Source organism: Megascapheus bottae, chromosome 6, assembly GCF_031878675.1.
Source record: "Megascapheus bottae isolate mThoBot1 chromosome 6, mThoBot2.hap1, whole genome shotgun sequence".
In the NCBI taxonomy this organism is placed as follows: Eukaryota; Metazoa; Chordata; class Mammalia; order Rodentia; family Geomyidae; genus Megascapheus; species Megascapheus bottae.
In genome coordinates, this window is record NC_143514.1 from 74,895,970 (window position 1) to 74,921,762 (window position 25,793).

At 48.0% G+C, this 25,793-nt stretch overlaps 1 protein-coding gene across 6 annotated transcripts in view; it reads right to left on the minus strand.

Annotated features, from left to right (window-relative positions):
* Positions 1-127: 127 nt before the first annotated feature.
* The window catches only part of Spen (spen family transcriptional repressor), a 74,433-nt gene continuing 48,767 nt past the window's right edge, over positions 128-25,793 (minus strand). For 2 of the 6 annotated variants that reach the window (XM_090335756.1, XM_090335753.1), the window contains 12 exons: positions 23,142-23,302; positions 21,448-21,648; positions 19,289-19,440; positions 17,103-17,228; positions 16,558-16,671; positions 14,532-14,645; positions 12,557-12,657; positions 3,233-11,315; positions 2,302-2,802; positions 1,993-2,187; positions 1,575-1,733; positions 402-1,322 (listed from right to left, as the gene is read on the minus strand). In XM_090335756.1, coding sequence (XP_090191882.1) covers positions 1,191-1,322; positions 1,575-1,733; positions 1,993-2,187; positions 2,302-2,802; positions 3,233-11,315; positions 12,557-12,657; positions 14,532-14,645; positions 16,558-16,671; positions 17,103-17,228; positions 19,289-19,440; positions 21,448-21,648; positions 23,142-23,302 — 10,039 coding nt within the window. In that variant the 3' untranslated portion in view covers positions 402-1,190. The other 4 variants (XM_090335751.1, XM_090335754.1, XR_016536010.1 and 1 more) reach the window with 3 other exon arrangements.

The window sequence follows — 25,793 nt, forward strand, 5'->3', positions numbered from 1 at the left end:
AAAAGTTGTATGTCGCTGGCACCCATACTACAATGAACAGTATTTCCTGATTTCAGCATTTCTGATTAAAAAACCCTCTTGTACTAGTAAGACTTAGGACAAAGAGAGTCAGGTGGTGGGGGCTACACTCCCACTCCAGCCACCATCACATCCACGCTGAAGGTGTTTTGTATTTTTTAATAAAATTTGTAATCCAATGGACACACAAAACAAAACTGCGCTGAGGAAAACAGTTTCATAAATTAATAGTGTTAGGAGGTCTGGAGGCGGTCCGGGTTGCAGGAGGAGGGAGGGACTGGCCGGTCCTGTACAGATACTGGGTGACAGACACTTCCACGTGGCAGGAAGACGACCCGGGCTGCGGCGAAGCGCACTGAGACAATGAGTGACGGTACAAAGTCTGAGTATGAAAATAAGATTTTCTTTGAAAACACATTTTTGGCACAGATTAAAAAAAATGTATGTCGGGGAAATTGATTTTTTAAGTCAGTATTATATATATTTATATATATTATATATTTATATATACACACCCCAAGTTCTGCATGTCCCACCAAGAAAGGGAATCCTTCTTTTGCTCTTGTTTGATTGTAAACTGTACATCCTTGTGAGTCAAAGGTGGTGGCAGCAGGAGAATTAAGAAAGGTGACACATCCAGTGAGCAGGGAAGGGAGGAGGTGGGGCAAAAAAACCCAATGAAATGTTCCTTGACCCCCAAGGTTCCAGCATTAAGAGTCCGTGATGTGTGTTCATGTACACCGAGTGTCCAGTGTCACAGCCTGTCTTCACTGTGCAAAAAAATCCAAGTCACTAATTTAGTGCAAAGGCAGTTCTCGTTTCTTAAAAAAAAAAAAAATCCAAAAAAAAAAAAAAATTCGTTCCATTGCCCTGTTCCTTTTCTTCCAAAAGAGACAGAAACCCAGCCCCTAGGAGTCTGCGCGTCCGTCCCTCCATCGGCGGTCTGTCCTGGTGAAAGTACCGTGTAAACATACAAAGTAGCAGCACCTCCGCCCAGGGGGCTGTCCCTTGGAGCTGGGCAGGCGGGCGAGTGCGGGAGGCTGGCCTCTGGCAGTCTGTCCCTGTCCCATCAGCAGCCTGCCCTTGCCTGCTGGGCTGTCCTGTCCGGTGTCGGGTGCATTTTCTGCGGCAGTGCCTCGGGAAGATATGCCCAGGGAGGACCATTCTGTGCCTCACACGGAGGCGATGACGATCATCAGGTGGGGGGAGATGTTGGAGATGCTGGCAAGAAGGTCGGGGGCCAGGCGGGACAGGTGACTCTCAGAGAACTCGCACGGTGGGAAGATCTGCAGCACGTAAGCGGGCTGGAGGAGGAGAAAAGAGTGGGACTCTTGGCCTTCACGTCACCCTCCTCCCCACTCCACGTGGATCTGACGAACACTGGCAAGCCCACCCTTGACCCTGGTGGAACCCAGCCATAACCTTATTCCCAGGTCCGTTCCCCGCCCCCCACCCCCACCCCCGCCATCCCACAATCTCAGGACAATCCTGTCGGTTCTTCGCTGGCTTCTCTCTAGCATGCATGTGGGGTGAGGGGCCAGAACTACAGGACCAACCTGATTGGAGCCAGGGTTGGGAACATTGATGATCCCTGCCGCCTGCTTGGCCTGCAGGTAGGTGATGAAGGCAGCCTTGAGGGACTCTGTCTGGCTCACCACGTCCTCTTGGTCACGACCGCAGGGAAGTGCTAGCAGTAGACAGTAATCTGTCTCCACCTGGGACAGAGGCCAGTGGTCAGGGGTCTCCTAGCCAAACAGGAGCACATGTCCAACCCAGTGTTGAGTCCACCACGCCCTCCACCGAGGTACAGCTCATCCTAATTGCTGAAAACCAATAGCCTTGCTTGGGGTCTACAAGCATCTCACATCCCCCAGGCAGAGAAATGCCTGTCGCTGTCCACTTGGGAGGTCGGGAGACAGGCTGGCAGCAGGTGGCAAGAAGAAGGGCAGTGTTCCCCAGGGCCCCGAGTCTTACCGTCATCCTTCTCGCAACCCCTTCCAGCTGTGAGGCCTCCAGCCGCATCCTCTGGGCGATCCTCAGCGGGGGGCCTCCTTCCGAGAGGGGAAGCGAGCGATGGGCCAGGACGTTATTGCCAGAGACGAAGTGGAGCTGCACAGCAGCCGTGTCATTCTTGAGGGCCAGCAAGCCCTGCCACACAATGGGATACTTCTGTTCAAGGGAAAAGAGCGTACAAGTGAGCCAGTGGCCACGCTGGACAGGGCCGGCCCCAGGCTGCAGCCTGACGCTAGGGGTGGCAGGGTGGCCGAGGCCATGCTTACTTACCTTCAGAAGCTGGACCATGTCCACAGGTCTCTGGGAAGTTGGGTGCGGAGAAGGATCTTGGTTGGGGGCTGGCTGGGTTTCACTGTGTGGCAGAGCCAGTCCTGGTGGGGTGCTGGGGCCTGAGGTTGTGGGGATGAACAACGGCTGCTTCGGGGCAGCCTGAGGGGGCATGGGGGCCGAGAGATCAGGCTTCATGGTGACAGACACAGGGGAAGGGTGAGACGCCTGGCCTGTTTCCACTTGTGCCCTCTGAAGCTGGGCATGGGGCTCCGAAGGCCTGTTTGCGGGAACGGCAGGGAGGCGAGGCTGCTCTGCTCCTCCAGTCTGGGTCCCCTTTGCTTCCTGGGAGACCTGCGGCTTCTTGCTGCTGGGCGGCTGGCCAGCTTGGCTGAGCTGCACGGGCTGGCAGGAAGGCACAGGCGGGGCAGGCTGTGCGGACGACATGGGTGAGGCAGGCTGTGCAGAAGGTGTGGACTGCAAGGGCTCACCTTCTGGGGGGCCCTAGAGGTGAGAAGGCAAAGAAGGAGAGTCAAGAGTCAGCTACACACAAGCCCTGCCACCAGCCCCATCAAGATCCTCCCCGCCCAAGCCCAGCCCGGGAGAGGCTCCCGTGTGGGCCTGGAGGGAGTGTGAGCCGGCAGCATGGCTTCTGGCCACATGCTTGCCTACTACTAGCTCCCTCTTGACTCCACAGGCAGGATCCACGGAGCCAGGCACTCCTGCGAAGCTCCTCCCCACAGCCAAAGCTTGCTCTGCTGCCACCTGACCCTCGCATACGCCACCACCACTGTGGATAGGAAGCCCCTTTGGAGGGCCTGGGTGGCTCACCCGCACCTCACCCACCATCTTTACTTCCTAACTCATCTCCACCTCGAGGCCACGGGGAGCCCCTGAGTGCGTGCTCACAGAAAGGTAAGACTGTCTCGCTCACCTGGGCAGGAGTCTTGGTCCGGGGGGGCAGACCGATGGAGGAGGCCACGGGAAACTGGGTGTGAGAGAGCTGGGCTGGAGCGTGGTAGGTGCGGATGTCACCGTACCTGTACTCTTGGAAGAGCTCCCCGCTGGAGTGCACGATCTGCACCCCGTGCGTCACAACCACAGGTGGGGTGAGGGGCAGCCCCTGGAGCTGGTTGCTGGGGGTGACGGTGAGTATGCGGGCCTCACCGTGAGGACCGGAGGCAGGGGTGGGGGCTGCTTTGGCATCTGATGTCTTGGCAACTTCCTTGGCCGGCTGCGGGGGGGCCTTGCTGGCAGGTGGCACCTTCACCGCCCCATCGGCGGCCCTGGGCTGCTCGCTGACAGCGGTCACGTGAGGGTGCACCATGATCCTCACGTCCCGGGGCACGGTGTACGGGTGCAGGCGGTATTCAGACTGCATGACCAGCACCTCGGACTGCACGGGGGCTGTGGCTCGGGCGACAGGGAGGAAGTGCACCTCCTCCTCAGGCGGGTGCTGGGAAGCCAGAGCAGGCACGCTGGCGGGGGCCGGCTGGGGTGTGCCAGCCCGGGGCGGGGCCCTGACCTCTATCTGTTGGGGCTGCAGGGGGGGCCGAGGAGGGTGAAGGGTCTCTGGGCGGATGCTGTAGGTGATGCTGGGCAGAGCGGGTGTGCTCATCCTCACCTCACCTGGGGACAAATGGCCAAGGGACACAGTCTGGGTGATGCTGTGGGGTGGCATGATGACAGACTGCTCAGGGTGGATGCTGGAGATAAACTGAGGCACAGGGATGCCAGCAGCCAGCATGACTGTGGCATTGGTGGACAGCGCGGTGGACGTGGTGCTGGGGTGGCACGTCCTGGGGAAGGACGGCGTGGGCCCAGTGGGTCGGGGAGAGTGCACCTCTGGCTTCATGGCGGCCAAGTGGGAGACTGCTCGCTCTGCTGGGGTGCTGGGTCCCGAGGTGACATGGTTCACTTCTGCTGGCAGCTTGCTTGGCAGAGCTGGAGGGTGGTGGGGGGTGAGTGTGGACCCCAGATTAGCTGGCTGAAGGACCTTGGTCTCTATCTTGAGGGTGACAGGGTCTGCGAGCTTCTTGTTGGCGGTGACGATGCTGGGGGTGAGGAGCAGCTGGTTGTGGACCAGCACCGGGGACGTGTTGATGCCCTGCGTGAGAACCTTCACCGTGCCCGCCTGGGTGACGGGTGTGGACACGGAGAGGTGAATGGGCTCAGGCTTCTCCAGGGATGGACGTTCAGCCTTCACGGATGAAATCACAGGAGAAGCGTTGTAGGTCTGTGCTGTCAACACCAGGGTGGAATGGGTGGCCACGTTGGTGAAGCCAGAAGGGGCCTGAGGGCCTTTGGGTGTGGGCTGCGATGGCGTGACAGCATCGGGCTTCACCTGGGACTTGGACACAGACTGCTGGAATTCAATGTCCATGGCACTGGCCGGTGGGATCTGGCTGATCTTGGCGCTGATTCGCTGCGGGCCCTCAGTCTTCTGCCCTGAGTAGCTCAGGAGCACAACCCCCTCCGAAGTGTTCACGCGCAGCCCCGGGCCCGAGCCCGTGTCTGCAGGCCGGTCATCGATCACAGACATGGCCCCAGGGTGGAAGCGGCTATTCTCGCTGCTGCCAGACCGCTGTTTGCCTTTTGCTGGTGGTGCAGCTGTGGTGCCTGTCATGGTCGGCACAGTTGTCATAGTTGTCGTGCCTGTTGTGGCTGTCACGCCCCCAGAGGCAACTGTGGCTGCTGTGACTGTCGCTGCTCCCGTGGCAGTGTTCACTGTGCCCACCGTGGCATTCACCGGCGTGGTGAGAACATTCACGGGCCCCGTGAGGACGTTCACAGGCCCCTTGAGGACGTTCACGGGCCCTGCAGGGGTGCTCACCAGCCCCTTCAGCGTGGCCACAGAGCCCTTCACAGGGCCCTTGAGGGCGTTCACAGGGACCAGGGAGACGTTGACCAGGCCTGTCAGGGCGCTCACCAGGCCAGTGAGGGTCTGAGGGGCTGGCTTTGCCAAAGTTATCTTCTGTGAATTCTCCAAATCAATGCTCACAGGCATCCGGCTAATAACAGACGTGATTTTGGGGGCAATGACTGGAGCCACCTTCTCCTTGTCAGAGGTCACGGGGAGCTGCGAGACCTGAGTGTCGGTGGCATGCGTGGCTGGAACCAGCAGGGTTTCTTCTAAAGGCGGCTTCTTCACTTCTGCTGGAGGGGGCAGCGCCGTGTGCAGCGCGGGGGCGGCGCTCACAGGCTCTGGGATTGCTGTGGTGACGCTGGTGGACGTGATGCCTGTGGCAGACACATATTTGGGGTCCATGAGGATCTTTCTCAGCGTACTGGAGCTAGTATCCACGTCAGAGGCCTTTGTGTCTGGGGGAAGAGCTGGAGATGGAGTGGACTGAGGCCGTGGCTCCTCCTGCCTTGTGATCCACTCTGTCAGCTTCGTGGGGGGGCTCTGGTGTGGGACAGCCCCAGAGGGAACGGGGGCAGCGACCTTGGCTGCAGTCACGGGAGGAAGTGTGGGCAGGGGTAAGCTTGAGTCACTGGGAGGGGTCACAGGGTCACTTTCAATGATTGAATGTACCTTGAACCTGGCCTGGGCCTCATCATCGGCCAGTGATGGCTGGGACATGGAGGGGAGGGTGGGGGGCACCTGCGTTTTGGGGGGCATCTTCTCTTCAGTGATGCTATCTTGGGGCAAACCCTCTGTGGGCGGAGTCTTGCTCGGGTCAGAAGTACAGGCCTGAGGAGGGGTGGTTGGGAGCTTTCCACTCTGCATCTCTTCCTGTGCCGAGTCCCGGTGCTGGACTGTGGCCTCCTCATTCACAGAGGGGCTCTCGCCTTGAGCCTGGTGGGCCTCCACGGTGGCCTGGGGCTCGGCTGGGGTGCTGGGGGGCTCGGCTGCAGCACTTGCCTTCTTATTTGTATTCCGTCTGCGGCGGGACCGTGTGGTCTTCTGGCGCCCCTTGTCTTTGCGGACAAGAGCAACTGCCCCTTCTCTCGACCCTCTGGCCTGCCGGGGCAAGCGGGAAGTGTCACTGCCATCTCCCCCCGCCTCCCTGGCACCTGCTGAGGGGTCAGGGGCACTGACTGCAGGCCCAGAAGGCTCCAAAGCAGCTCCCACCTCTCCAGGCACAGCCTGGTGAGTCTCAGGCTCTGCTGCTTCCCCTGGGGGCTGCAGATCTGTCTGAGATTCCCCAGAGAAGGGGGGTGGGGCAGGAGAATCACTGATGTCGCTGATGATGGAACCAATGGCAGCAGCCAGTTCTGTTTCACTGGCCTGGGGGGCCGGTTTGTCCCTGTCCGCTGTGGCAGGGCCAGCAGCACTCATGGCCGCTGCCTTGTACGTGCCACGGGGCGCTGAGTCAGCGAGCTTCGCAATGTTCTCCACAGCCCGCTCCAGCTCCATCCGCTCCAGCTCCATCTGCTTGGCCAACTGAGCCACCTCTGCAGACAGCCGAGGGGAAGACCGATCTTCTCTCCCTGACTCCCTATCGGGATCCGCTGGAGTAGTTTTCAACTGGGATGAGGGATGACTCTCCTTTTGGGGATTCTCATTTTTCACAGGGGAGACTGCCACAATTCCAGCTTCCCTGTCCACTGCCTGCCCTGGCTCCCCTACAGGGGTCGTGCTGGGACTGGCGGCCGCTCCCACACTTCGCAGATGTGCAGCTCTGTCCACTGTGTTGCGAGTGTTTCGAGATCTTCCTCTCTTTGATTTGGAGTTTTTTTCGGGAACTGGCCTTTTCTCCACAGCTTCGAAGTCAGGCACATTTTTGTTGGTGACTGTTTCTTTTTTGTCGCGTTTCTGGTCACTTCCTGCCTCCTCTTTATCCCCCTTAGACCTGGCATGGCCCTCTTTCACACTGACCTGGTGACGCGCCTCGGCAGCAGCCTCTGCTCGCTCAGCATCAACTTTCGGCTCATTTCTCCCCCTTTTCCCTTGATGGCCACCAGCTGCTTTCTGAGCCCGTGGGGACCTCCACCCCTCAGCTGGCCTGGGCGTTTCCGCAGGCTCCTTACTGTCCGTCTCATCGTCGTCTTCGGCTCGCCGGCGTGTTTTCGGAGGCCGTCCCCTCCGGGGCGGGGCAGGGACCGCAGCGGCCTCCTGAAGCTCTCGCTCCAGTCTCTTCCTGGTCACTCTCGGCTGCTCTGTAGGCTCTTTGGCTGGAGATCGACTTTCATGGTCACTCATGGTGGCATAAACACTCCTGACATTGCGACGCCGTGTTCGGCTGACGGGCAGACTTGGCTCGGGGTGCTCCATGTCCACAGCGGAGTTTTTAGAAGCAGTCCTTGTAATCTTCTCCGCCTCCATCTTCAGTTCTAGAAGCTTCTGTGTTTCTCCCCGGGGAGAATTGGACCGTTTTAGCTTTTCCCGGTCAATCCTCTCACTCTTCCTTGTGACTGGCTTCTCTACAATGCTTGCTGCAGTTGTCTGAACTGGTGTCTTGGAGCGTTTACTTTTGTTTGGTTTCCTATCTTTTGCCGCAGCGGGAGGATCGATCTCTGCATCCTCAGAAGCTTGAGGCTGAGCCTCGACTTCAGCCTTTTGGTTGATACTAGCGTCAACGCTCGCAGCTATGTCCAGCTTCTCTACCTTTGGCTCTTCAACATCCTCAGACTTGTGGCTGGGTTTAGAAGGCGGCTGGGAACCCTCAGGCTCTGGATCCATATTGCTCTCTACCTGAGAAATCGAGGGCCCTGGAGTTGGAGGCATTGCATCCACACAAGGTGGAGGGTCCACAGGTGAGGTATCTTCCACAGTGAGAGGCGCCACGGGGACCTCGTGGCTACTGTCTGCTTGTAGGGGCATGTCTACTTGTTCAAGCTGTTCCCCAGAAACAGGCGCCAGCTCAGCTCCAGATTTTACCTCTTCCAGGACAGTGGCCGGCTCCACCACAGGTTTCTCTGGCAGGGGCACAGGAGTTGCCTCGGCTGCCCGCTCACTGGTCTTCTCCAGCATGGGCAGTGCTGTTTCTGGAGTTACAGCCGAGACCGTGGGAAGCCTGGCTGGGAGTGGGGTTTTCGGCTCCGGCTCTTTGTTCTCCACAGCAGATTCGGGGGTCTTGGGGTGGCTTTCTGTATTGTCTGGCTTCTCAATCTCTTTGGGTTTTTGGTCTTTTTCTTTCTCTTTCTGTTGCATTCTTGTGAGCTCCATGAACCTACTATGGAAGAGAACGACCGGCTCCTGAACAATCTCGCCTGCGGTGTGCGGTCCATCAGATACCGGTCTCCCATACGGTCTCCCGGGAGGGAGGTCAGAGTCTTCATCCTTCCTTTCCAGATGCTGCAGCCGCTTGGAATCCTGTTCAAAAATGGAGCTGTGTAAAAAACGAGAGGCAAACAGTTCTTGTCTTTCCTGCTCCTCCTCTTTATGATCATCTTTTTTATCATCCATTTTCCCTTCTGAATCAGTCCTGATTTTCTTCTTTTTCATGTACCAGGATGGGATAGGCCTTGGAGCAGAGTCAACCTTCTCTTTGTCTTTGTTGTTTCGAAAATTAGCAAATCGAGAGTCCCAGTCAAGAAAAGACCAATTTTCTTCTCGGGATGAAGAGAGAGATTTAGCTCGTTCAAGCAAAGCTTTAGTGTCTGGTGTGATTGTCTTATCCAGTGCAAAAGAATAAAACTTGTTCCTTTCTAGAGAACCAGAAAGTCTTTCATCCCGGTCACGTGATTTGTCTTCTCTGTCTCTCAATAAAAAAGACAACCGGGAACTCTCATACACTGAGGAGGCCCGGGGTGAGTGGGACTTGTGCTCCCCATCTTCGTCTGAATCAGAAGGCACCTCCCCGGGCTCTAGATCCCTCACACATCTCTTTCGAAGGCTGTCTCTCTTAATGATACTGTTTGGGAAGCTCACATCAAACCTGCTGGCATCTTGTTTCATTTGAGAGTCCCAGCGATTTAGCTCATCTTCAGAATTCAAGACAGACAGCTTTATTCTGGCCATGTCTGCCATCTGTTCTCTCCGACTAGAATCGTAGGGGGTAAATTTTAAGGACTCGTCTCTCACTGTAACATTAGAATAGGGGAGACCTTTTTCATCCACTTTAGGAGACCCTTTAATTGCTGTTGGCCTAGGAGAGCCTAGGGGATCATCATCCTCATGGAGGGAACTATGGCGGACACTGGGAGAATAGCCCGTCCTTTCAGAATCCTCACTGACTTGGCGTGAACTTCTGTAATTCCTCTCTCTTTTGGTGCAGATATCAAAATCAACATGATCCATCCTTTTCTTTTTGCTGGGGGGTGAGTCATCGGTGACGTCCTGGGGGGGTTTTCCCACCTCGTGAACAAGGCTACGCTTTTCATATTCGTCGACGTCTTTTTTAGGACTACCAAACTTTTCAGACTTGGCCATTTCCATTTCCATCTGCTGTTTTCTACGACTCTGCTCCATTTGTTTGCGGTAACTCTGTGTGTGATCAATGTCAATGCCAATTTTTTCTTCTGCATTTACCACATGTGGTTTCTCTTGGCCTGGTTTGCGTTCAGATGTTTCTTCACGAAGACTGCAACAGTTTTTCCTGCCGTCCTCTCTCTCTGGTCCCTGATCATCTGAGAGCTGCAGCTGTTTGAGCTGTGGTTTGGAGGGGTTCAGTTTTTTTGACTGAGATTCTTGATTTTCTCCAGACTCACCCCCTGATTCTCCCAATCTTGATTGCAGGTCTGAGCTGGGCCTTGAGCCAGATCCAACAGAGACACTAACAAGCTCCTGACAGTCTTTGGGGCTGGGAGCAGTGTTAAGTCTGTCCAGTTTGATTTTTTTAGATTCTCTCTTAAGAATTTCTTTTCGCCCAAGCTTCCTTTCGGACTCCCCCTCCCTCAGGAGGATAACATCTCTCGATGACAAGTCAGGCTGCTTTTTTAAAAGCACACGAGCATCTTCTATCTCAGGACTGCTTTTCTTGCCTTCTGATTTTTGCCTTTCAGCTTTCAAACTGGAATCTGCAAATCTCCTTTTCCTGGCTTCCAGCTTCTCCAGGTCCACAGCGCTCAGGCCCTCGGGGGCCTGCTCTGGCCGGAGGGGCTTCCTAGGCTTGGGCCTGCCCTCTTTCTCTGCTGCCTCCGTGTGGCTAAGCACCTTTTCCCTTGCCACTTTTCCTCTAGCAGGCTCCACTTTAGAGTCAGATTTTGCAGGATCTGCCTGGGAGGCCTGGGATTTTGTGTCCAGGGCAGAAGTCTTGGTGGGGTCATTGTCAAGCCTGGCTTTCAGCTTCTCCAGAGGAGTGTGGTCAATGACTTTCCCCTCTTTCTCTTTTACTCGAGTCAAAACCACACAAGGCATGAGCTCCAAGCGATTTTTCCCCATCCCTTCTTTGTCCGTTTTCTCTCTGCTCAGTTTACCAGAACTCCTTGACTTCTCAGGGCTCTGTTCCCGCTCATTCTCCTGGTCAGTTTCTGAAGACTGCGAACTAGGAGAATGAACTTTTCCTTTTCGTCTCTGTTTGTCAGGTTTGTCCTTTTCCACTTTCTCCTTCCGTGTTAAGCGTCTCTCTCTTTCTATTCTCTCAGGATCAAAAATTCGTTCTTTATCTGTCTTTTCATTTTTTGTATAGCGTTCCAAACGAGACTTGTCCAATTTATCGTACCGTGGAGGGGAGAGCGAGCTGCAGCTGCCACTCCGCTCGGAGGACCGGCTATACAGCCTCCTCTCTGAGTCACTGGGCAACCTCTCTGACTGTGAGGGAGACACTCCAGGACTCTGTGGGTGTCGCAAGTGCACTGGACTCTGACTTCGCTCAATGGGCCTCCTCTCATGGTCTCTGTCCCGCTCAGAGTCAAATCTTTCACGTTCTCTCTCCCTTTCTCTTTGCCTGTAACTGTATTCCCGGATGTCTTGTTCATAGGGATCACTTCTGTAATCCCTATATTCTCGAGGATCATCATAGTAGCGGGACTCATAGTAGTCTCCTTGGTACGTTTCCCACTCTGAATAAAACTCTCTTCCTCGAGCTGGGTAGTCCCGCCGGGAGTCCTCAGGATATGTGCCTGGAGTCCGAACACTTTCATAATACGGACGATCTTGGCTATAATCATAGGATCCCCTTCGTTCCTCTCTGTCAAAAACAGAATACAATACACCTAGGCATTAGGTGGTATGTGTGAGCTCAAATAACCCTACGTCTTGAACTCTGGCATCATTTAGTCACTTGCGAAACCACACCAACTCTCCATCAGAGCTACTAGCCGCATATAAGCTCTGACACTTGAAATTTAGCTAGTCTCTTTTTTGGGGGGGAGGACGGGGACGCCAGTCCTGGGGCTTGAACTCAGGGCCTGAGCATTGTCCTTGGACACTTTTTGCTTAAGGCTAGCGCTCTTCCACACGAGTCACAGCGCCACTTCTGGCTTTCTTCTGTGTATGGGGTCCTGGGAAACTGAGCCCAGGGCTTCATGCATGTGAGGCAAGCACCCTAACACTAGGCTACACTCCTGGCCCCAGCTAGTCTATTTTATAAAGAATTTTTTAAATTAAATCTCAAGCTGAGTGCCAGTGGTTCATACTTACAATCCTATCTACCTAGGAGGCTGAGATACATGATTACAATTCAAAACCAGCCAGAGCAAAAAACTCTACAGCACTCTTTATCCCCAGTTAACCAGCAATTAACTACTGTACAGAAATGTGTCTATGGCTCAAGTGGCAGAGCTCCCGCCTTGAACAAAAAGCTCCAAGAGACAATGCCCAGGCCTGAGTTCAAGCCCCTGTAGTGGCACTGCCCTAACAAACATCCTCCCGGTTTCCTATATTAGGAACTAAAGGCCACTGGACAAGGATAAATAAAATGACCAAAGAGCAAAGCCAGAGCCAAACAGCCACAAAATTAGTGCATTTCAAGTAGCAACATACAAAAATTATTACTCCCATCACACAACACTGCCAAACCATCACAAGACATAGTTGGTTGGTTGGTCTTCCATCCCCCTCTCCGCCCCCCACCCTCCCCAAGTCTCTCTCAGGCTTGAACTCAATGCCGCATGCTTGCTTAGAGCATTGCTGATGTCTTGCCTCCTAGGCCAGGTCTCTGACAGCATTTTGGTGGTTAGAGGGATAGAATCTCCAGGACTATTCTACCCAAGCTGGCTTCAAATCTCTGTCCTCGAGGTTTCAACCTCCTGAGTAAGTAGAATTACAGGCATAAGCTAATGGCATCCAGTAAAAACAGGATACAGTCAGTATCATGTATGTATGGGTTGGGGATATAACTGAGAGGTACAGTGCTAGCCTAGCACACACAAGGCACCAGTTTGATCCCCACTACTGGGAAATAATTAATATACAATTAATTAACAATACCTTCTTTCTGTTAACATTTCATAAAAATCTCTGATATCTTGGCCCGATTTCTCCATGCAATGATAAAATGCCAGCTGACTTTCCCGATTCGCAAAATCCACCTCAAAAAAAAAAAAAAAAAGAACAGGTAATCTAAATTTCAGATTTTAATTATGAAAAAATGTTAATGAGCTTTTTCACCCTAAATCCCTTTTGGAGACTCAGAAAACAGTAGTCTACTTCAAATGAAACAGTACTCATTAACAACCTAAATTTTGTTAACTTGAAATGTCAAATGGTACAGAAATCCTAACAAATATAACTTAAGAGCAACATCTTTTTCAAAAAATAGAATGACCAGGCAGCCTCAGCTTTCTGGAGGCTGGAACAGGGGAATAACAAGTTCAAAGCCAAGCTGGCCTTCTTGTGTATGCGTATGTGCTGGTCCTAGGCTTGAATTGAGGGCCTGGACACTGCACTTTTTGCTCAAGGCTAGTGTTCTGCCACTTCGGCCACAGCTTGATTACTAGTTTGTTGGAAATGAGAGTCTCAGACTTTTCTGACTGGGCTGGCTTCAAACTGTAATCCTCAATCTTAGATCTTAGCCTTCTAAGTAGTTCCGATTAGAGCAATGAGCCACAATGCTGGTCTTTTTTTTTTTTTAATCCTTTCTCAAAAAGAAATAATAATAATAATAATAGTGATAGGAGGAAGAAGAGGAGGAAGAGGAGGAGGAGGAGGAGGAGGAGGAAGAGGAGCAGCAGCAGCAGGCATGGCTTGGGTGATAGAGAACTAGCCTTGTATACAAGCTCCAGGTCCTGATTTCAAAGCCCAGTATTGCTGAATTAAAAAATAAAAAAATTTAAAAAAGATCTGCTGAACACTGGTGGCTGACACCTGTAATCTAGCTACTAAGGAGGCTGAGAGCTCAAGGTAGTCAGCTAGGCAGTAAAGTCAGTGAGACTCTTATCTCTAATCAACCAGCAAAAATCCAGAAATGGAATATTACTCAGTGGTGGAGTGTTGATCTTGAAGGAAAAAACAAAAACAAAAACCAAAACCTCAGGACATTACCCTGAGCCCAAGCCACGGGATGGGCATAAAAAAGAAAAAAAGTAAAATGGAAAACTGAAACAAGTAGTCAGGATTCTTGATAGGCAATTAAATAACTGCATTAATGACATACAGTGACCTGTATTGTATATAAAATTGCTAGAACAATTACAAGAGAAAATGGAATAACATTTAAACTTCATTCATACAAGCAGATCTCAAAGTCACTAAAGATATATATTAGCATTTTATTTTAATTATTAATAGTATAAATTCCATCCCCCCAGAAAAAAGAGTATCAATTCCCTCAAACTTTAAATATCAAGTATTTAAGCAAAACAAACAAAACATACAGTGCTTATATAGTGGCTACCTACTCTTGAGAAGGAAAGAGGACAGGTCCTTTAGAAAGCTAACTCCTGACTCCTTACTCCTGGTGTGCAGACTCTCAAAGATAACACCTATAGGTGGGCTTGCACTGAGTCAGATACCCAAGGCAATGAGAAGATGCTTCTTTGAATGAGAGAACATTATGAAAAGTACTTGTGCTACCAAGACATGTGAAAGGGTATCAATGTATCTGAATTAATGCACCTTCTAACTGGCAAATATCATGTAACCCTTTTATTAATTACAATAAAAAATTAAAAAAAAAAAAGTACTCGTGCCCACAGACAGTCAAGCATAAAAATGTTCAGTATCTCTAAAACCAAAGATATATATCATGTCCTATTAATCATTCTTTACTGGCAACTTACAAATGTTTTCTTTTTTTAACTGTATATTTATTTATTTATTTACTTACTTATTTTTGGTACTGGGGATCAAACCCAGAAAATTTAGCAAATGCTTTGCCAGAGCTACATTCCAGCCCAAAAACCAGTTATTAATGGAGTGAGATTTGAATATTTGTTTTGTGTATACTTAAAATCATTCTGCATACCTTAATTTTATTCCCACCGATTTTCCTCCCCTTGGTCTCTTTTACAGCTGTTTGTGCATACTCAATCTCATTGTAGAGAACCAGGGCCATGCCTTTTAAACGGTCAAATACCACCTGTTTAAAAAAAACAAAACAAAACAAAACAAAACAAAAAAAAAACAAAGAACGAATGAAAAATCTTCATCCACTGGGCTTATTGTCAATCCCAATGATTATACTAGATCCCAAGAATAATGCCAAGAAAAATTACTATGCAAATTTTGTCCCAAACACATTTTCAGGCTTTTCCTGATGAAGCACAATGTAAGAAATAAAATATTAAGGGACCACCTGAAATTATGAATATTGTGACTTGAGGTATGTTATGCCTCTATTTTTTGTTTTACTTTGATTTCTGTATTAACTGACTATTGTACTGTATTTAAGTAAATTGCTTTTCTTTTTTATTTTGTATGTGCCTATACTTACGCTTGAATTCAGGGCCTTGAACTCTTGCTTAGCTTTTGTCTCAAGGCTGCACTCTACTACTTGAGATACATTTGACTTGAGCCTCCATTTCTACTTGCTGGTTATATAAATAGAGGTAAGAGTCTCCTGGATCTATATGGCCAGACTGACATGGAACTGGGATCTTCAGATCCCAGTCTCCTGAATAGTTGGATTACAGGCCACTACCACTAGACTTTTTTTTTTTTTGCAGGGGGTGGGTCATGGGGCTTGAACTCTGGGTCTGGGCATTGTCTCCAAGCTCTTCAGCTCAAAGCTACAACCCTACCCTGGAGCCAGGCCCCACTTCCTGTTTTCTAGAGGTTAATTGGCGATAAGGTCCTTTTGTGCCTGGGCTGGCTTTGAACCTTGATCCTCAGATGTCAGCCTCCTGAGTAGCTAGGATTATAGGTGTGAACCACAGCACCCAGCCATTGTTTTCTACATTTTATACAGAACACAGAGACCCAAAAAAAAGCCACTTTAGTTCTTTTTTTTTTTTTTTGCCAATCCTGGGGCTTGGATTCAGGGCCTGAACATTGTCTTTGTGCTTTCGCAAGGATAGAGCTCTACCACTTGAGCCACAGCACCACTTCCAGTTTTTTTCTATGTATGTGGCACCAAGGAATAGAACCTGGGTCTTCATGCATGCTAGGCAAGCACTCTACCACTGGGCCAAACTCCCGGCCCCAGATCATGCTTTTTATCTCACCACTTGGGAGGCGTGCTCAGCAAAACATCTCAGGGAAAACATCCTGGCCCTGAGTTCAAGCCCCAGGATGGGAGGAGGAGGAGGAGGAGGAGGAGGAGGAGGAGGAGGAGGAGGAGGAGGAGGAGGAGGAGGAGGAGGAGGAAGAAGAGGAGGAGGAGGAAGATGAAGAGGAGGAGGAGGAGGAGGAGGAGGAGTAGGAGGAGGAGGAGGAGGAGGAGGAAGAGGAGGAGGAGGAAGAAAATGAAAATGAAGGTGGAAGCCAGTGGCTCATGCCTATAAGTTATTCAGGAAGCTGAGATCTGAGGAAGCTGAGGCCCTGAGTTCAAAGCCAGATTAAAGCCAGATCAGGCAACTGAGTCCATGAGACTCACATCTCCAATTAATCACTAAACACCAGATGTGGAGCTGAGGCTCAAGTGGTAGAACATCAGCCTTGAGCTCAAGGATACCATCTAAGCCCTGAGTTCAACCCTGAGTTATGGGCACTGGGGGAGAGGAAGAACTCTAAAAATCATTTCACTTTGGAGAAATTTCAAAATTTTTCAAAATCTTAGCTAGTACCCCCACCCCTTGTTTCCTTTCTGCAGTGCTAGGGATTGAACCCAAGGTTCTGCACATGCTAGGCAAACACTATCACTGAGATATACTCCCAGCCTCTCAAAATACTTTTCTAAATCCTGTCACTGATACAAATGCCTGAAGAGACAAAATAGTAGAGCTTAAGTAACTAAATGAAAGGAAAAGGCAGCACTAAATACTGCTACTAAAAGGACAAACACTAAGGGAGTTGGAGCACATAAAGGCCACATGACAACCCCACCCACCTACCTTCACCACAGGCCCATATCGGCAGAAATGTCGTGTTAAATACTGATCTGACACATTTGAAGAAAGCCCATCTAGCCATACACAGTTTGTGGGCATGCTCTTTCCAAAACCCAGCTGAATAGAAAGAGAAATTTCTATTAGTAGACTTGCAATTACTATTCAACTACCTTATCAATTACAGGTGTGTGTGTGTGTGTGTGTGTGTGTGTGTGTGTGTGTGTGTGTGTGTGTGTGTGTGTGTGTGTGTGTGTGTGTGTGTGTGTGTGTGTGTGTGTGTGTGTGTGTGTGTGTGTGTGTGTGTGTGCGCGCGCGCGCGCACTAATAGGCACTCAGTACTACTGAGCCACACTCTCAACTCCTCAAATCAATATCTTAAATGAGCGCCACCTGCCTGGCTAACTTGGTATCAGTCACACTAGTGTGATGGGATGAGAATGCAACAAAGTATGTCTCCTTTGTGGTTATCCAAAGCTGTTAATCCTAAAAATTCCGATACGCCACAAAATCTCCAAATCTTAAAAACAAGGCACAATAAAAATATTTACCTTGAGACGATTGTTTCCAAGGTATTCTCCATCCATCTTCTTAATAGCTTTGCAAACACTGGCGATGTCACAGTACTGCAGGAATGCATACTGAGGAACTCCATTTACTTTCTTAATATCAATATCCTTAAAAAAAAAAAAAGCCCATCAATAGTAATATGCTAACAAGAAAAATCAGAATAAGCCAAGTCCACACAAAGAACTTATTTGTCTAAAAAGTTATATTCCCTATAATCATTTAATTCACAAACCATTAAGACCTACCACAACAGAAGTTTCCACAGCAAAGCAACTGTACTACAGCTCAAAATTAAGTTTAATCCATCATACCAGAATTACAGAGAGTTTATGGTAGTTAAGAAGGACAGCTTGCTGGACATGGTGGCTCACGCCTGTAATCCTAGCTACTGAGGAGGCTGAGATCTGAGGATCAAGGTTCAAGCTAGCCAGGGCACAAAAGGACCTACCAGAGACTCTTATCTCCAATTAATCTATAGGAAATGGAAAATGGGGCTTGGCTCAAGGGTCCGGTAGTAGCCTTGAGCTGAAGAGCTCAGGGACAGTGTCCAGTCCCTGAGTTCAAACCCCATGACAGACCAAAAAGAAAAAGAAAAAGTGTCAGCCCCAGTCTTGTTTTGTTTTGTTTTTTTTGGGGGGACAGGGTCTTAGAGCTTGAACTTCACCTGGGCACTATCCCTAAGCTCTTCAACTCAAAGCTACCACCCTACCCTTGAGCCAAGCTCCACTTCCCATTTTCTAGAGGTTAATTGAAGATAAGAGTCTCAGGTCCTTTTGTGCCTGGCTACTCAGGAGGCTTGAGATCTGAGGATCACACTTCAAAGCCAGGCCAGGGACTAAAGAACGTAAAACTCTTTTTTTTGGCCAGTCCTGGGCCTTGAGCATAGGGCCTGAGCACTGTCCTTGGACTTTCTCAAGGCTAGAGTTCTACCACTTGCGCCTCAGCACCGCTTCCAGCTTTTTTCTATCTATGTGGTACCGAGGAATCAAACCTGGGTCTTCATGCATGCTAGGCAAACACTCTACCACTAGACCAAACTTCCCGGCCCCAAGAATTTGAAACTCTTTATCTCAAATTAATCACCAGAAAACAGAAGTGGTGTTGTGGCTCAAAGAGTAGGGTTGTAGCCTTGCGCCAAAGAGCTCAGGGACAATGCCCAGGCCCAAGGGTAGGCAGTAGCCTTGAGCTAAAGAGCTCAGGGACAGCATTCAGGCCCAGAGTTCAAGCCCCATGGCCCACCCCACCCCTCCAAAAAGAAAGGAAACTCAGGACACCACCCAAGCCCTGAATTCAAATCCAAGGACTGGCACACGCACAGACATGCACACATGCACACAAAACCGAAACAAAACTAGGGTAACTCTGAAGAATACTGTTCTATTCAAGGTTTACTGTCATCTGTGGGCCATAACCAGCAGACTACTTTTCCTAGCATTTGTTAGTCCTTTAAAGTGCATTTCAATTGCCAGCTGTAATGTCACCCACTTGTAGGTCCTAGCATTTCAGAAAGTGAGATAAGATCACTTGAACCCAGCAGTTTGAGACCAGCCCCAGTCTTTTTTGTTTTGTTTTGTTTTTTGGGGGGTTATAAGAGCTTGAACTTCACCTGGGCACTGTCCCTAAGCTCTTCAACTCAAAGCTACCACCCTACCCTTGAGCCAAGCCCCACTTTCCATTTTCTAGAGGTTAATTGGAGATAAGAGTATTAGGTCCTTCTGTGCCTGGCTGGCTTTGAACCTTGATCCTCAGATGTCAGCCTCCTGAGTAGCTAGGATTACAGGCGTGAGCTATCGCCTGGCTAGACCCCAGTCTTAAAACATAGTTATCAGAGAGAGAAAGTGAGAGAACGAGTTAGAAGGGGGAGGGGAATATTAGCTGGATGCCAGTGGCTCACAACTGTAATTCTAGCTACTCAGAAGCTGAGATCTGAGGATTGGTTCAAAGCCAGCCCCAGCACAAAATCTCCAATTAACCAACAGAAAACTGGAAGTGGTGCTATGATTTAAAGTGGCAAAGTGCTAGCCTTGAGCTGAACAGTTTGGGGATAGCACCCAGGCCCAGAATTCAAGCCCCACGACTGATCAAAAAAAAAAAATTATAAAAGCAAAAAAATTCTTTCCTTGGTTTATACTTCATGAAAAAGATACGTGTTATCAGAGCAACATACCACGATTTCTCCAAAGCGCTGGAAGATGTTGCGAAGGTCATGGTATGTAGTGGTTTTCTCAAGATTGCCAATGAACAAAGTTCTGGTTGCTTTGGGGTGAAACTCATCTATCCTTTCATCCAAAGGGCGGAATTCATTTTCACTTTCTGTTTCTGCAAGTGGCATAGAAAGAGTAAATAGAGATGGGAGCTGAAAGGTATGCTTACCTAGCTGTAAAATCGGTTGACAAACTCAATTTCACATCAGGTACAATGGTACACAACTGTAATCCCAGTACCCAAGAGGCAGAGGCAGGAGGACCATGAATTCAAATGGTCAGCCTAGCCTACACAGGAAGCAAGACCTTGTCTAGATGAGAGAGGGGAGGGGAGGGGGAGAGGGGAGGGAGGAAGAACACAATAACTTGAATTGAGAGACAAAGTGTGAGTGTGTGGGTGAACAAGCTTGGGTTTTTGGGGAGAAAGAGTAAAAAAAACGTGACCTCTGAAATAATGGGATTTAACAAACCCTTCCACAAACTGGAAGACTAAACACCTTTAGAACATGGCTTCTTTATTGACTGAGAAATGGGAATACAAAGGCTGATGAAATCTGCTCCAAAGGCCAGCGTGTTGTGTCTAGTGGTAGAGTGCTACCTAGCATGCATGAAGCCCTGGGTTCTATTCCTCAGTACCACCGTACAGAGAAAAACTGGAAGTGGTGCTGTGGTTCAAGTGGCAAAAAGGAGGGGTGGGGTAAGAGGGAGAGGGAGAAAAATCTGCTTGAAAAAGGTAAGGCTGAGGGAGTGGCTCAAATGGTTAGCATACTTGCCTAGCAAGTATGAGTTTAATACCCAGTTCTACACTGTATATATGTAATATGTAAACATCACAATGAACTCATACAACTACCATATGCTAATTTTGTGCTAATTTTAAGATAAAGAAGTAAAAACGAATGACATTTAAATATGTTAAAGGCATTTCATTTCCTAGGGAAGCATTCTACTTATTTAAACCACATCCCAGACCGAAGTTGATATTTACTTATTTAGTTTTGTCTATTTTGACTGATTTATTTTGCAGTACTGGCATTTGAACTCAGGGCCTCATGCTTAATAGGAAGTAACTTTATTACTGAGTCATGCCTCCAGCCCTTTTTTGTACTGGTTATTTTATGTGTGTGTATGCTGTTCCTGAGCTACCCCCTATCACTTGAGCCACGGCTCTACTTCTGGCTTTTTTACCTAAAGGTAAGAGTCTCACAGACTTTCCTTCCCTACCGGGCTTTGAACTATGATCCACAGATCTCAGCCTCCTGAGTAGCTAGGATTATAGGTATGAGCCACTTCACTGGCTATAAGAAACTTCTCAAAAAGCCAGATGTGGATCTGTGGTTCAAGTAGTAGAGTGCTAGCCTTGAATTCAAAAGAGCTCAGAGACAACTATCAAACCCCAAGTTCAAGCCCCAGGACTAACACCAAAAAAAGGTCTGTATCAGATTCACAAGGTGACTTCAGAATTTTAATACCTATACCAACTGACTGACATCTGACTTTAAATCAGAGACTCTCAAATGGGCATTTTGAATTTTGAGTTCATTAGCTCAGGTAGGCTCAGAGTCCATTTTTAAACAAGCAGTATGGGTTCTCTGAAACTAGAGAAGCACTGTCCAGAGGCCATGCTTAAGACTTCTTAGACTAAGAAAGCTTCAAGCTAATAAAGATCTCCTAGAAATAACAGATCTAATTATAGTAGAAATACATTTCACCTAGAAGAATAGATTCAATTTGAGCTGGAAATACTGAAAATAAAACTAATGAACCCCTCACCACAGATTAACATGTAACCTACTTCCTGACTCAAGGTAATTCTACTGTCTTTTTCCTAAATCAATAAAGTCAACCCCCTTGTTGGGAAGCTGCTTCCAACAATGGTCTAAAATACCTCCTTTGGACTCTTTAAATATCAGCATTCCTATAGAAACAGAAACCTTACTACCCTCACCCAATACAATGTTTTTTATTAAGATGAACAATAAATATACTACTCTTTAGAAACTAAAGTACTAGAATTATTGTAAATGAGTAGAGCTAGCAAAGGGTCTACACTCAGGATAAATATAATGTACTCTCATAAGCAGACAACAAACTTGTAATTAGAACTCAGCTTGTCTCTTACCTGGCCCTATCCATGCAGTTACTTCAATCTGCATTCCAAAGAAAAGCTTTCCCTTTGATGCAGTCAGTGCTTTTTCTTGGTCCTCTTGCTGCCGAAAGAATACCAGTCCATACCTCTCTTCTGAAGTTCCATGTATTTGTACTGAAGTTACCTTGCCAAACTTCTTAAATTCATGGAAAAGTCCATCTTTAAGGCTTGTATCTAAATTCCCAAAGACAAGTTAAATTTTTTTCCAATGTAATTATAACTCAATAAACAAGCAACTAAATCTCTGACCTACCTGGTGTTTGTTTTTCGGCATTTCTGGAGTTTGAAATCTGGGCCTGAGCACTGTCCCTGATCTCCTTTTTGGTCAAGTCTAGCATCCTACCAGTTGAGCCACAGAGCTACAAAGTTTTGTTTTGTGGGGGAGTTTTTGCCAGTCCTGGGCTTGGGCTCAAGGCCTGAACACTGTCCTTGTACTTTTTCAAGGTTAGAGCTCCACCTCTTGATCCACAGCACCACTACTGGCTTTTTTTTTTTTCTATGTATGTGGTACAGAGGAGTTGAACCTGGGTCTTCATGCATGCTAGGCAAGCACTCCACCACTAGGCCAAACTCCCGGCCCACTACAGAATGTTCCTGAGTAGCTTTTCTCCTTGGGCTGGCTTCAAGTAACCATCCTGGGATCTCAGCCTCCTGAACACAGGCACAAGCCACCATTTAGCTCTAGTGTGGTATTTGTTTTAAATTTTGTTAGTATTAACACATTACTTCTGGGCTGGTATCTTCCAGAGTGGCTAGGATTATTGAAGTGAACCACCAGCTATAAGCAAGACATGCTTGCTTACTTGCTTTTTCTTCTTCTTATTGTTCTTTTTTGTTGTTGTTGGTCATTGGGCTTGAACTCTGGGCCAGGGTGCTGTACATGAGCTCTTCAGCTCAAGACTAGTTAAGTACTCTACCACTTTGAGCCACAGTGCCACTTCTGGTTTTCTGGTGTTTAATTGGGGAAAAGAGTCTTATGGACTTCTGTGCCTGGGCTGGCTTTGAACCAAGATCCTCAGATCTCAGCTTTCTGAGTAGCCAAGATTACAGGTGTGAGCCACCAATGCCCAGCTAAGACATGCATTCTTTATATGTCATCTATCATACCACAAACTTGTAAGTAACATGTTTATATATCTAATATGTGGGTATTTGTAAATATGTGTCTGTACACATTATGTATAAAATTCCATTTACCATATAACCTCTACATAGTCCAAGGCTAACAAACTAGAAATTAAACGTTATTTATTTATTTATTATAATCACTTGTTTTTTTTGTTTTTTTGTTTTTTTTTTTTTGCCAGTCCTGGGCTCACTTGTATTTTCTTACACAATCTTTCTTTCCCCCAGTCCTGGGACTTGAACTCAGGGGCTGAGCACTGTCCTTGAACACTTTTTGCTTACGGCTAGTGTTCTACCACTTGAGCCATAGTACCACTTCTGACTTTTTCTTTGTATCTGGTACCGGGAAATCAACCCAGGGCTTCGTGCATGCTAGGCGAGCATGTGGCCACTAGGAGATGCTCTAGGCCACACAATCTTATATTTTAACAAGATAGGAAAGGAATGCTTATTTTTCGCTACAGTGTATAAAAATCACGCTGCCCAATCTACCTCATTCTCAACAGTTGGTAAGAGAAAGTATAAGTCATATAAAATTTTACCTGTAGAGCGTACTGGCAGATTCTGAACTTTGATCCCAAAACTTTTACGAGGTTCATCTTTTTCAAGAGATGAAAGCAACTGGGAAGCAGGTGCTGGGACTGCGGCTGACTGAACGGACCGGGCTGGAGAGTCACCACTTGAACTGCTGCTGGAATCACTGCTGTACATGGGCATGAACAAAATCCCACAAACTTGAGTGTAAAAATGAACAGAAAATGAGAAGCATGTAACACTTCTTAAAGTTAGGAGAGGCAGTAACTGGCAGGTCTAAACTTTAAGACTGACATTTCTAGAAGCCCCACATTCTCTTCACCTATATCATACTCAGTGTTCAGAAGTAGTAAACCCTGGCCTGAGAACGCTACAGCAAAATTATCACTCTTGAACCAGAGTCATGGCTAAAGTAATAGAACACAGCTGTTAGCTGAGAGGCCAGAAACAGCATACACCACACACACACACACACACACACACACACACACACACACACACACACGCACGCACACACACCATAATATTTACTTGAGTCTCATTAGGTTAGACTTGCCAGCAGATAATGTGGGAGGTAATAATGAATGTTACAACTGTTCTCAACTTCCACCAGTGAGGCAGAAATCTGAGGATCATAGTTTGAAGCCAGCCCTGGCATGAACGACCCAGAGACTCATATCACCAATTAACCATCAGAAAACTGGAAGTGGTGTTTTGGCTAAAGTGGTAGAGTGCTAGCCTTGAGCTGAAGAGCCTCAGGGACAGGGCCCAGACCCAGAGTTCTAGCCCCATGACCAACCAAAACAAACAAAATGAAACTTCAAAAGGGGGAAAAAAATAAATGGTTATCTACAATGTCTAAATTAAATTAAAAGAGAGGTAGATAGGTAGATAGGCAGGCATGCACGCGCGTGTGTGTGTGTGTGTGTGTGTGTACACACACTTGCACCAATTCTAGAGCTCTGAGGGCTTTGGGCACTATCCCTGAGCTTTTTTTTTTTTTTTTTTTTTTGCCAGTCCTGGGCTTGAGCTCAGGGCCTGAACACTGGCCTTGGACTTTCTCAAGGCTAGAGCTCTACCACTTGAGCCTCAGCACCACTTCCGGCTTTTTTTCTATATGTGGTACCGAGGAATCGAACCCGGGTCTTCATGCATGCTAGGCAAGCACTTTAACCACTAGGCCAAACTCCCGGCCTCCCTGAGCTTTTTGATTCAAGGCTAACACTACCTCTTGGTTAATTAAAAATAATAGTCTCAGGGGCTTTCTTGCCAAGGCTTCAGCTTCCAATCATAATCCTCAGCTTGAAAGGGATACTTTTGTTTTGTTTTGTTTTGTTTGGGGGAGGGGCTTGAACTTCTACTCTGGGAGCTGTACCTGACTACCTTTTGTTCAAGGTTAGTGCTTTACTACTACAAAGATAGTGCTCTACAACACCACTTCAGGTTTTCTGGTGGTTAACTGGAGGCCAGAGTTTCATTGACTTCTCATTGATTTTCCTGCTTTGAACCTCAATCCTCAGGTCTCAGCCTCTTAAGTAGCTAGGATTAACAGGAGTGAGCCACTATCACACCTGGCTTGAAAGGGATATATATATTTTTTATCATATCTAATATATCTAAGAACCATGGGGAACAAAATATTCTCTGCTGTAGTACTAGCTGTACAAGACTACTTTAACTTTTAGTTTATTTATAGCATTTTCAATTAGATTAGTAGCAGATACTGCTATCTTTGTGAAATGTTACTTCATACTTTCCTCCCTGGAATGGAAGGCTCAGGTCTCAAGCAAATAACTCTCACGAATAATCTATCTTACCCACATAAAGATAGAAGAAATAGCTTTTGGTAGTTTTTATAATTTGTACTAAGACTACAAATTTCATATCCAAGACAACCACTAAACATACTATTGCTGGTTTTTCTCCTTTCAAAATATAAATACACTGTGGTTTCCTACATAAAACTGAAGCTATTTTCAGCAAAGAAATACATGAGGAAATGCTCATCATCCATATTCGTAAAGGAAATGCAAATAAAAACAATCCTGAGATATCACCTTACTCCAATAAGAATGGCCAATATTCTGAATTCAGACAACAAATGCTGGTGGGGATGTGGAGAAAGAGAAATCCTACTGCATTACTGGTGGGATTGTAATTAGTACAACCACTCTGGAAAGCAATCTGAAGGTTCCTCAAGAAATTAAACACAGATCTTTCCTATGACCCAGCCATAACACTCCTAGGCATCTACCCTGAACAAAATGAGCTAGGGTATGATAAGGACAACTGCACATCCATGTTCATCTCTGTGCTATTCCCAATAGTCAAGAGATGGAAACAACTCAGATGCTCCTCTACACATGAACGATTCAAAAAATGTGATACCTAGCTGGGTGTGGTGGCTCACGCGGGTAATCTGAGCTACTCAAGAGGCTGAGACATGAGGATTGCAGTTCAAAGCCAGCCCAGGCACTAAAGTCCATGAGACTCTTATCTCCAATTAACTACTAGAAAAGCTCTCTGGCTCTAGGAGTAGGACGGTAGACCTGAGCTAAAGACTTTCTCAGGGACCAGAGCTCAAGCCCCATAACCCAGACACACACGTGGTACCTATATACAATGGAATTCTACACAGCCACCAGAAAAGATGAAATAAT